General features: G+C 31.3%; 2 protein-coding genes across 2 annotated transcripts; both read right to left on the bottom strand.

Moving 5' to 3' along the window:
* Positions 1–1,768: 1,768 nt before the first annotated feature.
* On the bottom strand, positions 1,769–6,904 carry LOC107944437 (ADP-ribosylation factor-like protein 2). The gene is made up of 7 exons (XM_041111121.1): positions 6,487–6,904; positions 5,975–6,184; positions 3,353–5,573; positions 3,149–3,259; positions 2,828–2,990; positions 2,566–2,646; positions 1,769–1,972 (listed from the first exon to the last, which is right to left on the bottom strand). Exons 3-7 carry the CDS (start codon positions 3,394–3,396, stop codon positions 1,916–1,918), a joined length of 456 nt encoding a protein of 151 aa, XP_040967055.1. The 5' UTR covers positions 3,397–5,573; positions 5,975–6,184; positions 6,487–6,904; the 3' UTR covers positions 1,769–1,915.
* A 4,098-nt stretch (positions 6,905–11,002) lies between these two features.
* LOC107948824 (histone H2B-like) lies at positions 11,003–11,772 on the bottom strand. Its single transcript, XM_016883479.2, has one exon. The coding sequence runs from the start codon at positions 11,570–11,572 to the stop codon at positions 11,153–11,155; it is 420 nt and encodes a 139-aa protein (XP_016738968.1). The 5' UTR covers positions 11,573–11,772; the 3' UTR covers positions 11,003–11,152.
* Positions 11,773–13,019: the final 1,247 nt, after the last annotated feature.

Raw genomic sequence — 13,019 nt, 5'->3', positions numbered from 1 at the left:
ATGCTTGTTTATTAATTTAAGTGATGGGATAATTGGTACATTGTGTTAAACTTGAATGTTTTGGTAAGCTTGATGCATAATTTGTAGGTGTGTTTTAAGTCATATTGTGATTTGGAAATGGTTAAATATATAACATGATTTAGTTAATATGAATGTAGTAAGAAGATGTTCGTAATGTTAAGTACGAAATGGTTAATTTTTGATTGATTGAATAAGTACTGTGTATGGATATGTTTTGAGTGCCAATTTGAGGCATATTAGTTAGAAATAGGATTGGATTTTTTCTTTAAAAGTGATTTTTTGTGCACTTGTAATCAATTTAAGAATCGATTGTTGCATGTATAAGGCCTATGTAAAAGTTGGGTTAGATAACTTGATTGTAAAGGCTTATTTTCGTGCACAGAGGCTACATACGGTCATGTGTCACACATGGGCATGTGACACGACCATGTGCAAGTTTGTAATTGGAAAGTTTTAGATTACCACGATCTCAATTTGTTACACAGTCGGACAACACGACTGTGTTATTCTGGCTCACATAGCCACAGTTTGTCACACAGCTTGGTCACACGGTCATATGACCCTTATTTTTTGAAATTTCTATACTTTTCATTTAGTTTATAATTAAGTCCTTACATGTTCCCAATCTGTTTTAAAAGCTTTTGTAAGTCTGTTTGAAATCTAATTTAGGTACGATTGACGTGAAACAAGATTAGAAATGATGTTGTATGAAATCTTTTAAGTTTAAATTGTACTTTCAACTGTTATATGTTCTGTGATTTATTGCGGCATCTTGTAGCTCAAGTCTAGCAACCGGACCAGGTTAGGGGTGTAACTAAGTTAACTCAATTTAGTTGGACAAACTAATTATAGTGGTTATGCAACCATACCAAAAATACATTTTTTTGTACAAGGGCAAGAAAATAACAATAAGGCCAAGTATAACTAATAAAAGTTACTGCATAGTCCTAGTGTCATGGAGCTAGACCTTTCATCTTGCAATTCGTGAAGCCTTAGGCGATTTCTTCACTCAAAATATGCCTAGCCTAACTCACAAACACTGAGAATTTTTTCAAAAATTCTCTAAGGCACCGAGGCAAATCGAAAGCAAACTCTAAAACGCTACGAACAAAGAAAGCCACAATAAAAGAGAATACACCAAGTGTTTGAGTAAATGTTTTCAATATTTCCTTAAATAAAAAAGAATGAAGTGATTACAAATGAATGGGGAGGCCTCTCACTACAGGAAAACAGACTTTTAACGGCGTTTTTTTCTTTTAGAAAGCGCCGCAAAAAACGTCGCTATATGCAACGCCGCTAAAGGTCCTTGTCTTTAGCGGCGTTTTTCTCGCAAACGCCGCTAAAGACCATGACCTTTAGCGGCGTTTTTCCCACAAACGCTGCTAAAGACCATGACTTTTAGCGGCACTTTTTTCACAAACGCCGCTATAGAACAGACCGTTAGCGACGCTTTTCACATAAACGCCGCTAAAAAATATAACCTTTAAAAAATATATTTTAATTAAATAATATTTATTTTCTATGATTAATATTATATTATGTTTTATTTTTGAAATTTAAACTTTAAACTATATACTTTTAAGGATAAATAAAAAAATATTAATTAAATTAAATTTTCTATTAAAATTTTAACTTTAAAACTAAATATAAAAATTAATGAATTTAAATATTATGTTTAAATAAATTTTAAATAAATGGGCATTCTACCTCTCAGCTCATCTAATCTATATTAACTCGGCCAATTATAAAAGAAGCTACAAAACTCGTAATAATTAACCATCATGGTTAAAGAAGCTAGTACACAAACCCTGTTTTCATAACACAAAATTCAAGTCCCAACTAAGATGAATGACCAAGGAATGCAACATTAAATAACGTTCCACTTGAAGAAGTGCTAAGCCTTGGCTTTTCCAGCTTGAAGGGATTGAATCCTCTGCCGCACCTTCAATATCTAAAGGATGCAAAACCAAATGATCAGATTCATTGTCACTTTGGCAGATAAATCTAGTTACAATCTATTATCCACTCCGAGGTGCTTGGATTCTAGACTCTAAAGTTTGATATTAAGAGGACACAAACATTTCCCGGTGGTTTTACAATATAATTCAACACAATTTGATTTCATATCTAGAGCACATTAATAGAAACTCATACTGATGGTTGTTATTCCAGTTTAAGAGATACAAACTTCCATAAAACCCAAAAATCATATGGATTCATGTAAAAAGCAAATGATAAATGCTAATAGTATTAGTTAAAATATTGCATGATGTCTGCTAATGAAAAAAAGGATATCCTTAACATCATTTTAAAGATCAGCCAGCATGCAATAGAGCACATAATTAAAAAATTTTAACTAGAGGGGCAAATTTAAAGGTAAGCAGGGACTTGACTCTTCAAAAATGAAACCAAATTTGGTGTCTTCAAATTAAGAACTAAACATTGCATTCACAGTTTTGCAGTCTAACAAACATAGACAAAGACAACGAAATTAAAACATTAACAAGCTGAAGTAAGTACTTAATTATCAACTAGTAATCTTACTTTAGCAATTTCAGCTTGTGTAAGAGCATCTTTTATGTCCTGTTTGTTTGCTAGTATCAACAAGGATGCTCCTGATAACCTCTGCAACACAAAGAAAGCATAAGCCACAGTTTACATTGCACGGCATTAGCTTGCAAGGTTTCGTTTTCTAATATTTATTGCAGCAACCTCAAACTGTTATAGTAAGATGGATAGCTTCACCGTAATGAATATAAGACGTGCATTTGATGGGGAAAAAAAACAAGTCAAATTAACATCTTACCTCTTCCTTTAGAAGATTATCCAGTTCCATTTTGCAATCATCTAATCTTCTAAGATCTGAGCTATCAACAACCCAAACCAAACCATCTGTTTGCTCAAAATAGTTCCTCCAATATGATCTTATAGTTCTTTGACCACCTACATCCCATATATTCAGAGTATATCTGCCGAAACCCAAAATCAAATCTAATTCAACATTACAAATCATAAATATAATGAAGAAAACTACAAAAAGAAACAACCCAAAAAATTTTATTTTCAAACACTTGGTGAGCTCAGGTAGTTAATGATTAGAAATTGTTAAAAAATGCGAAAGTTTTACTTCTGGTATGTGATGGTTTTGATGTTGAAGCCAAGAGTAGGACTAATTACGCTTGTATCCTCTCCGTTAATCTTCAAAACAATTGTGGTCTTCCCTGAATTATCAAGCCCACTGCGCCAACAATTCGGTATAATTATGAATACAAATTATCGAATGAACAAAAAAAAGAAAAAAATTGAAGGGAGAGAAAAATGTGAAACTTACACCATAAGGATTTGCATTTCCTTTTCTTTTCTCTTGATTTTCATGAAATATTATGCTTAATTTAATATAATTATATATGAAATATAAATTAATTAATATAAATTGTTAAAATTAATGATACATAAAATATTAGAAAATTATAAATATAATGATAAATACCAAACGGCATATTAATCCCAAACTTTGTTGAGGGCAAGTCAATCTTGGACCTTCAAACGGTGGATGAATTGAGCTTAGGGTGTTTATACCTAATTTTATTTTCGGAGTTGGCTATAATAAGTATGATGAACTTGAAATTAGATCTAACATCATAGTACAAAACTGACTTTTCCATAAATACAGAAAGAAAGGCTACTAATTTGATCCAAACACATGATTTACAATCTCACATTCTCTAAACACACAGTTTATCCTAATTAACCAAGCAGGCACATACTATTATAGCATCACAGCAAAAATAGAGAAACCTTAACCTATGTAGGTTGGCACTGTTTAAGGTGAGATAAATATAAAAACACATATATAGATATATGATGCTTAAATTCTGCTTATGCAATCCCTGACATATTTTACAGATAGCGTGCGTTTTCACCAACCAAAACCATATTCCACTGCCAGGAAATGGATCCACAGATCAATACTGGATCATCACCATATTCTAGTAACTATATTTATATTTTTACAAGCAGCATATCATAACTCAATATGATAGAAGATGCAAATAATGAGTGTTCAAGGACAAATGGAAGTACTATAATGGGATGAATGATTAATAAAAACAACTGCAGTCTGCAAGTAAAAAAGGGCTCATGCTCAAAAAGTATCATGCAATGCTTGTTCACAATAATACAAACATGTTATTTTTGGGCCAGTTAAATTCAATAGAGAGGCCAATTATTATATATGTTTGAATTCAAATGCAACTAAATAAGGATGAAAAATTATTGTTAAGGACATTAAGCTAAAATTAGCATATAATAAAACTTTTAAGTTATATCATTTTTAAAAATTATTAAAAATATGTTAATTTATAATTTTTAATTAAGTAATAATGTGTAATATGAATTTTTATTAGTGATGTAATTATTTATTTACATAATATTTTTCATTGATCCAAGTCCATTAGACTATTATTTTACAAGTATTTTTTTAATAATATTTAACATACAAAATATTAAGAATATCTAGCATATTTAAATAACATATATTAGGTATAAAAAATATTTTATGATATAATAGGTTAGAAAGAAATGGATAAAAGAGAGTACATTTGATAAGAATAAACACTAGTTGCTGCAACAGGTGCTTAACCCTCCAGTGAAAATATTACCGTCAGTTGGGAAATCTCCCCTCAATGGAGGAGATCCAAGACTTGGGCATCACTTCAGCTTACTCCAATTTTTGCACTACAAATTCAAACGCCCTGGCCCCTGTTACATCCAAAGGGGGACTATTTTTTTTTTCAATTTTAGGTTTTGTTAAGAAAATTTAAGTGCTTCTGACCCCTCTTTTATAAAATTGGGCTTCTTGACTTTCTGTAATTTGCAGGATTTCTCAAACTCATAATTTCTCTATGAAAAAAGTGCATATCAAACAAGCTCAATCAAGTCACTGTCAATTTTTCCGCACTTCGACTTCCATTATTTTAATTTATTTTTTATAAAAATATTTTAAAAACTAAAATATTCAAAGTTCTGAAAACATATTTTTACACCAAAAAAATAAATTTATAAAATCAATGTGAAACAAATTTGACCACTAAAAGACATAATATGACAACTTGGACATAGAAAGCTTCTACTCAAAACTTCTCACTCTGCTCGGCTCGATTTCAGTCCTGACTCACCCAATTCAATATTTTTCATCACAGGGTGAAACATGTGGAATTTTTTAAAAAATGGGGCCTAGAGAGATTTTGTAAAGCCTGTTCCAACCAGTCTTAGATCATTCGATAAGATGAAACAATACAAAAAGGACGAAAAGGGTTACAGACAGCATTGATTCACAGACCAAAATCATGCAGCTCAGTTACAAACACCCCATAAAAAAAGCAATAAGGGATTGGAAAAAGGAAATGACCTTTAAACTGATCTTTACTAACAATGAATTTGTTCCTGGTGAAAAAGAAAGCCTTATCTGCAAAGGAAACACTTCTTGTGATTGACCCTCAGCAACACAATAGTACCTCTCATTTTCCTCTGACGTTTTAGAGTCATTGTGCCTATAAAAGACGAGCACACGAATACTCAAAAAGGATTGTAGAATCAACATCTCCTTAGAAAAAAAAAGGTAAGTACTATAAGTTGTCACTAAACCATATTCCCCATCATAACACATTCAAGAAAATGCTTTCCATGAAACAAAGGCAGCCATACCAAGACATTCATAGAAAATGGTCAAAACTATTTCAGCTAGATAAGATTTTAGTTTATTTCAAAACCTATACTACATAAAACGGAGGGAGGGTGTAGTACGGAAGTATTAGACTAAATAAATATAAAAAAGCTGAAACATAAATCTCTCTATTACAGTCTAGCAAATTTCCTAGCAGGAGCATTCCAGTAAGTCTTACTAGACTAGATAATGAAACACTAAAAGCATTGTGAAACAAACTTGCCTCACCATTTAAGAGTACGTAGCCACAATGCTTCCTTAACCAAGGCATATTCACGGCTTGAAACCCCTTCGTCCATCTTAACCCTAGTCCCTGAACTCTCTTCCTTCCTCAAGTCCAGTACAATTTCAGAATCGGCATTGTCATAGTTGGATAACACATTGTACAAAATGCCTACTATTTCATCAGCAACGCTTCTTTGAGCCTCCTTCCACCATCTGAAATTAAAAGGAGTTTATAATTGCAAAAAATATATATACAAATAAGGGGGGCAAAAACCCTATGAATCGGATTTTTTATAGCAAGCAAGTGAAAAACAGAACCATGCAACTGATTAAAACTTAATTCAAGATAAAAATAATAACAATAATAAGCTATCAAATCATTCCAGCAAAGAAGATAAGAAAAAGGATAATTTCTTTATTCCAACATTTTCTAAACCCAAAATCTAGTTCACATTGTGTCTCTTGTTCTTCCAGCCGCCAACCAGAAGAGGTAAAAAACAAAATTAAAGACGCACCTATATGGAACTAGGTAGAGTTTCTGGCGATTAGCCTCCTCCTTGTCGGTTTCATCATAATCGTTGCGACCGAGGCGTGAGGAGAGAGGGCGCTTTCAAGCGTAAGGGTTGTAATCGAGGTCGAAGAGGTGATCGTCGTCCTCGGAGGAGATTTCATAACAGCTTCAACATACAACTTAGACGCAATGTTTGCACCTTTTTCCATCAAATCCCCCATTTTTTAACTTTCTCAGCAATATCATCAACACCACTGAGTTCAGCTTTTGCCTCACGTTCCATTTCTTCCTCGAATCGCCTGAACTCATCCACGGCGGTTTCCATGACTGAGTCAAAATAATCCTCTGCTTGTTGCATAACCGATTTTAGGGGGGAAATTAGATGTTTCAGGGGGAAAATTTGGGGATAAAAGGGCGCCACTTTTTTTATTGCATTTTTTTTGTGGCGATTTTATAAAAAAACGCCGCTATTGCATATTTTTTTGCAGTGTTTTTTATAAAAATGTCACTAATCCCTATTTTATATTTTATTTTTATTTTTGTATGTCATTTTTATTTGTTATCAATGTTGTTATTTATTTATCAATGTTTTTTTAAATCTAATATTTAAATATATCAAATGGTTTAGATTAAATATTTTTTAAAATAAAAGTATTAATTAGTTGTATAAAATTTTATCATTTAACAAATATCAAGTAAACCTTAAATCTTAAATCATTTAATATATATAAAGTTTATCTATTATCTCTTAAATAATTTAAACTATAATCATAATTTTAAGATATTAAAATTAAAATTATCTCTTTTACAATCATATAATAAATTAGTTAATATATAAATTAAAAACACTAATTAATCTAAACCCTTAATCCCTAAACTCTAAACTCTAAAATCCTAAAATATAAACCATTAAACCTAAACCCATAACCCATAACCCCTAACCCTTAAACTTTAAACCCCAACCCTTAAACCATAATACATAAACCTTAAAATAGAAACTCATAAACCTTAAACCCTTAATCATATACCCTAAATAATAAACCCTAAACTATAATGATTAATTGATTCAATATTTTTAAATTAATATTATCATTTTTACAATTATATAAGAAAATATTTATCATATAAATTAAAAACATTAATTAATTAAACCCTAAATCCTAAATCCTAAAATATAAACTCTTAATCCTAGACCCCTAACCCTTAAACCATAATCCCTAAACCCATAATCCATAAAACTTAAAATAGTAACTCGTAAACCTTAAACCCTTAACCATATGCCCTAAATCATAAACCTTAAACTATAATGATAATTAATTCAATATTTTAAAATTAATACTATCTCTTTTACAATTATATAAGAAAATATTTAACATATGATGTACATCAACATCCACGTGATGTTTTTGGGGTTTAGTATTTTAGGGGTTATAGTTTACGGTTTAAGATTTTTAAGGTTTAGGAGTTTAGTGTTTTACTGATTATAGATTAGTGTTTATGATTTTTTGGGGGTTTAGGTTTTTAGGGGTTATATGACTTTTAGCGGCGTTTTACCAAAAGCGCCGCAAATGCTCTGGTTTTTAGCAGCGTTTTACCAAAAGCGCCGCTAATGCTCTGGTTTTTAGCGGCGTTTTTACCAAAAGCGCCGCTAATGCTCTGGTTTTTTGCGGCGTTTTACCAAAAGCGCCGCTAATGCTTTGGTTTTTAGCGGCGTTTTACCAAAAGCGCCGCTAATGCTCTGGTTTTTAGCGGCGTTTTACCAAAAACGCCGCTATTGTTCTGTTTTTAGCAGTGTTTTAACAAAAAAACGCCGCTATTGCTCTGTTTTTAGCGACGTTTTTGTTAAAACGCTGCTATTGCTCTTTGTTTTACAATTTTTGTGGCGTTTTTTGATAAAACGTCGCTAAAGCCCTATTTTCCTGTAATGTCTATTTATAATTGAGCTCCTTTAAATCCAATGGTACAAATCGATTTGCATCAATGACTAAGATTAGTTCCCATCTACAATAAGAAAGTCTTAAGGGATTTAAATTCTATACATGTTTATCCTTTAGGATTTACAAGAATTATCTTGGTACAATACAATTTTACTGGAGTGTTTCAATTCAATTATGATTCAAGTAGATGGGCTTCTACTCATGTCCAAGAATCAAACCAATTCAAATGGGTTGAATGAGCCCATTTTATCTGTTGACCTCCATGGGACGTTCCGTGCGCATTGGTCATGGGCTTTGATTCGCGACCCATGGCACTAGCACAATAAGAAGCTTCTTTCTTCAATTAGCCATTGCTTAAAAGTAGCAAATCTATTTTAACATCGTGGAAGAGGAGTTTGATGTCTTCAAAGGCTGGCTACAATTTCCATCTGACTTTGGAGTATCCCATGATAATATATCTCTATTTATCATTTCTCCTAACCTGTATTGATTAACACTAAAGGATTTGAGGAGCAAAGTATGGTTTGAGGATAAGGATATGTACAAAAAGCTTGTTGATAGATTTGAAATTGTGAATAGCTATAATTTGAAACATGTTAAAGTTTTGGACGAGAGCAGCTCCTCCAATCACTAAAAGTAGCTTTTCAAGCCCATCCTAAAATGTTTACGTAAGTCACTTCTGTATTGTGAGCAATTTGTTGCTTTAGTTTAAAAATATCAAAATTTGAATTCTTTTTTTTCTCCCAAATTGAATCTATCTTTGCAATTGTTTCTTCATCAAAATAAGTTAATGCAAACTATGGTAATTAAATCATATAAAACAAATTAAACACTATTGTAATTAAATTGAAGAATAAATTATATTGATAGTCAAGCAACTATTGGTAAATTTTTTTTTTGGTCACCCAACTACTTGACTTTTTCTTCTTTGGTCGCCCAAATATTTGAAGTTTTCTCTTTTGGTCACTGACCGTTAAATTACCAATAGAAAGATAACTTGGTAGCTTTTCAAATTGGCATAATAACAATTTTAACCTTCAACATTTGTATGTTGTGTCAATTTAGTCTTGATAACAAAAAAAAACTAAACATCAACATTTACACATTGTGCAATTTGATCTCTCTTTTTTTTGTTACAGTTTTACTTTTATTTGTGACATTGAGGGTTAGTTTTAAAAGAATAAGAAGATATAAATTATTATCTTGAATTTTTGGGTATTTCTATTTTTGGTATATTTTTATTCAAATTTTGTTGATAATTTTTTTAGCTTTTTAGGTAAAAGGGTCACAAAGAAAAGCAAAATTGAAAAAAAAGGGACCAAATTATACAATGCATAAACATTGAGGTTAACTTATTTAGAATCAAAACTAAATTGACATAATGTATAAATGTAAAGGGTTAAAATTATTATTATGTCAATTTTAGAAGGATAACCAAAAAGAAAAAAAATTGGATAATTGGATAACCATTTTTAATTTTTCATAGTTGAATAATAAAACAGAAACTTACCAATAATTAAGAGATTTACCCTAAATCAAACTATTAACATCAAATACAAATCAAAGTGAGGAAAGCATGGCAATTAATTTGAAGTAAATAAATTGCCAAACAAAGCAACGACAGCAGCCGCCTCACTTATTGGGATGTTGTTCATCCATTTTTACTAGTTATTTTAGATGCGGGTTTGGCTTGTAGTGCTTCTATCGACGATGAAGAGATTAGAATGGAGTTGGTTTAGATTAGTGTTTCCCTTCCTTGTTGATTTATCCTACTTATTTTGTTTTGTGATAATTTTAATGAATTATTTTTTCAAAAAAAAAATCCAAAGCTAAATTAAAATAATAATAAAAACAACATAGAGAAAAATAATAAAAAACCACTACTTCAAAAACAACATAAAGAAAAAGAATAAAAAAAACCATGACTTTTCTTTTTATTTAAAGAAGATTGTCACTAAAATAAAATAAAAAAAAATTACCCGATTAGTTACTCTAAATGATAATTATACTTATTTTAGTCATTCATTTTTTTTTGGTTAAGTTGATCACACTAAAAAGGAAATTAACCTATCATGAAGTGGTAACAAAAAAACTGTAGTATATTTTTAGGTAATTTAGGGTGACTAAAATAATAATAACCTCTATTTAAGGTGACTAATATAAAAATATACAGTCAATATTTTATTACTATTTAACAGCAAAATAATCAATTTGATGATTTTCTTTTTTGAATGACTAAATTAATAAAAGAAAAAATAATAATTTCGTTGACAAAAATTCCTTTTTCATTAAATTGAACATCCAAAATAGGTGATTTCACTTTTAAACAGTAAAAAAAGAGATATACAAATCCCTTGCTTTCACTCCATATTTTGATTCTTGGCTTGACCCTAAACCACAATAATTATTTGATTCATCTCCCATCAAGGACACAAACAGGGTCTCAACCTTCACGTCTCCTATCATACCAACAACTCATAAACCCCATCAGAGGGTTTGAGTCACACAACTTAAAATGACACAATGAATACAAAATTCATTCAAATTCATCCCTATACGATTATAGCAAAATATAGATAAAACTATTTCAAATAGTAACTATAATTATTATATCCATAAAACAATTTACCTCTCCATCCCAACTACAGCACTACCACCACCATTATTCAAAAAATAAAAACCCTAAAACCCGCTAATTAAATCCCAATTTCAATTGAAAAAGAAAACATAATTCTAAGAACTTGTAAACTTAGTAACCGCCTTGGTTCCTTCAGAGACGGCGTGTTTCGCCAGTTCACCAGGCAAAACCAATTTCACCGCCGTCTGGATCTCCCTTGATGCGATCGTCGGCTTCTTGTTATACCTAGCCAATCTAGAAGCCTCCTGAGCCAGTTTCTCAAAGATATCGTTGATGAAACTGTTCATAATCCCCATGGCTTTGCTCGAGATCCCGATGTCAGGGTAAACCTGTTTCAACACCTTGAAAATATAAATCTTGTACGTCTCGGAGCTCTTCTTGATTTTCCTCTTCTTCTTATCTCCGCTATCTTTAGAGATCTTTTTCTCAGCCTTCGGCCTCTTCTCTGCCGACGCTGGGGCTTTCTCCGCTACTGGCTTTTTCTCGACGGGCTTCTTCTCAGCTTTCGGCGCCATGTTATGAGAATGAGAACAAAAACAAAAGTTATAGAGAGGGTAAACTGAACAATAGTATTTACGAGATGACGAATTGAGGGAGTTCGATGAAGAGGAAGTTGGCAGGGAGGATTATTTATACAGAGAGTGAGATGACATTTGATTGGTTGTTTGAGTTCACGCGGATCAGTGGCGGGCGTACCTTGAGTCCGTTAGATAGATGTGCACAGTTTAGATGACATTATTTAATTTAATCAAGGGAAGCGGCTTTTTCTTTAAATTGACCCAATTTTTTTTGATGAAATTGACCCAAAAATTTTATTAATTACAAAAATATTCATTTTCAAAATCATGTATGTTGATAACAATTAAAAATGTTCATCAGAAGAAAGAATTATGGGGAGGAAGAGAGTGAAATTATTTTGAAAGAATTATGGGGAGGAAGAGAGTGTAATTATTTTTGAAAAGTTTCAATTTAATTTAATTTATTTTATTTTTTACAATTTAATTTAATTCCGTTCTTTTATTTTAATTTTAATTTAAAAGTGTCACAAAATAATTGGTTTAGAATTTTTTTATAATGATTGGAGTAATTTGGACAATAAAATATGGTTTAAGGATCAATTGGGACCAAAAAACTGTTTAGGTTCCAACTCGAAAAAAAATGGATAGTTCAACTACTACTTTGAGTAATAGAATATAGAGTGAACAAGAGAGAAAAATATAAAAATGAAAAGACGATTCAATTTTCATTTAGGATATCTAAAAAACTTATACATGCCCTTTATTTTTAGGGCCTCAACCACCATAGGTTACAAAACTCTAATACATATAATTAAGGTACCTTATAAATTTTTAGGGGTTACAAGAAAATGAATTCTTGGGGGATTATGGGAGCTATGTGGACATCCATTTTACAACATTCTCCTTTGGATGTCCATCAATAAAAAATGTGTCTCATTCAAACTTTATTAAGAAAAACCATGTGGAATAGAAACCTAATGAAGGGACAAAACATTGGTTAAAGGAAAAAAGTGTAACGTAATTTTGACTTCACCTAATGACATCACGTTTCATCTTTTGAGTCGATACATTTCAATCTTATATAGTGATATTTGAAACTTTAAAGTTGATAATGCCTTAATAATAAAATTTACTAAATTATCACTAGAACAAATTTGTTGAACTTTGACGCCAACTTTTTTTTTCAAGATCATGAGTAAAAAATAATCTTTGTTAAATATATTTTATTTTGTCACATTTAATATAACCATATTTCAATTGAGCTATGCAAATGGATCATGTTTGCACCAAAGAACATAACTTTCGATTCAAACTGACGAAAGCGTGTGGAATATTGCACAGGATTTCTGTTCGCCGTGGAGGCCCTGTAGTGTCCCATCTTCTATTCGCAGATCACAGTCTTCTTTTTTCGAGCTAGTGCTGAGGAATGTCAAGTTGTGCACCA

This window comes from Gossypium hirsutum, chromosome A04, assembly GCF_007990345.1.
Source record: "Gossypium hirsutum isolate 1008001.06 chromosome A04, Gossypium_hirsutum_v2.1, whole genome shotgun sequence".
NCBI classification, from domain to species: Eukaryota; Viridiplantae; Streptophyta; class Magnoliopsida; order Malvales; family Malvaceae; genus Gossypium; species Gossypium hirsutum.
This window is presented reverse-complemented; position numbering and strand designations above follow the sequence as displayed.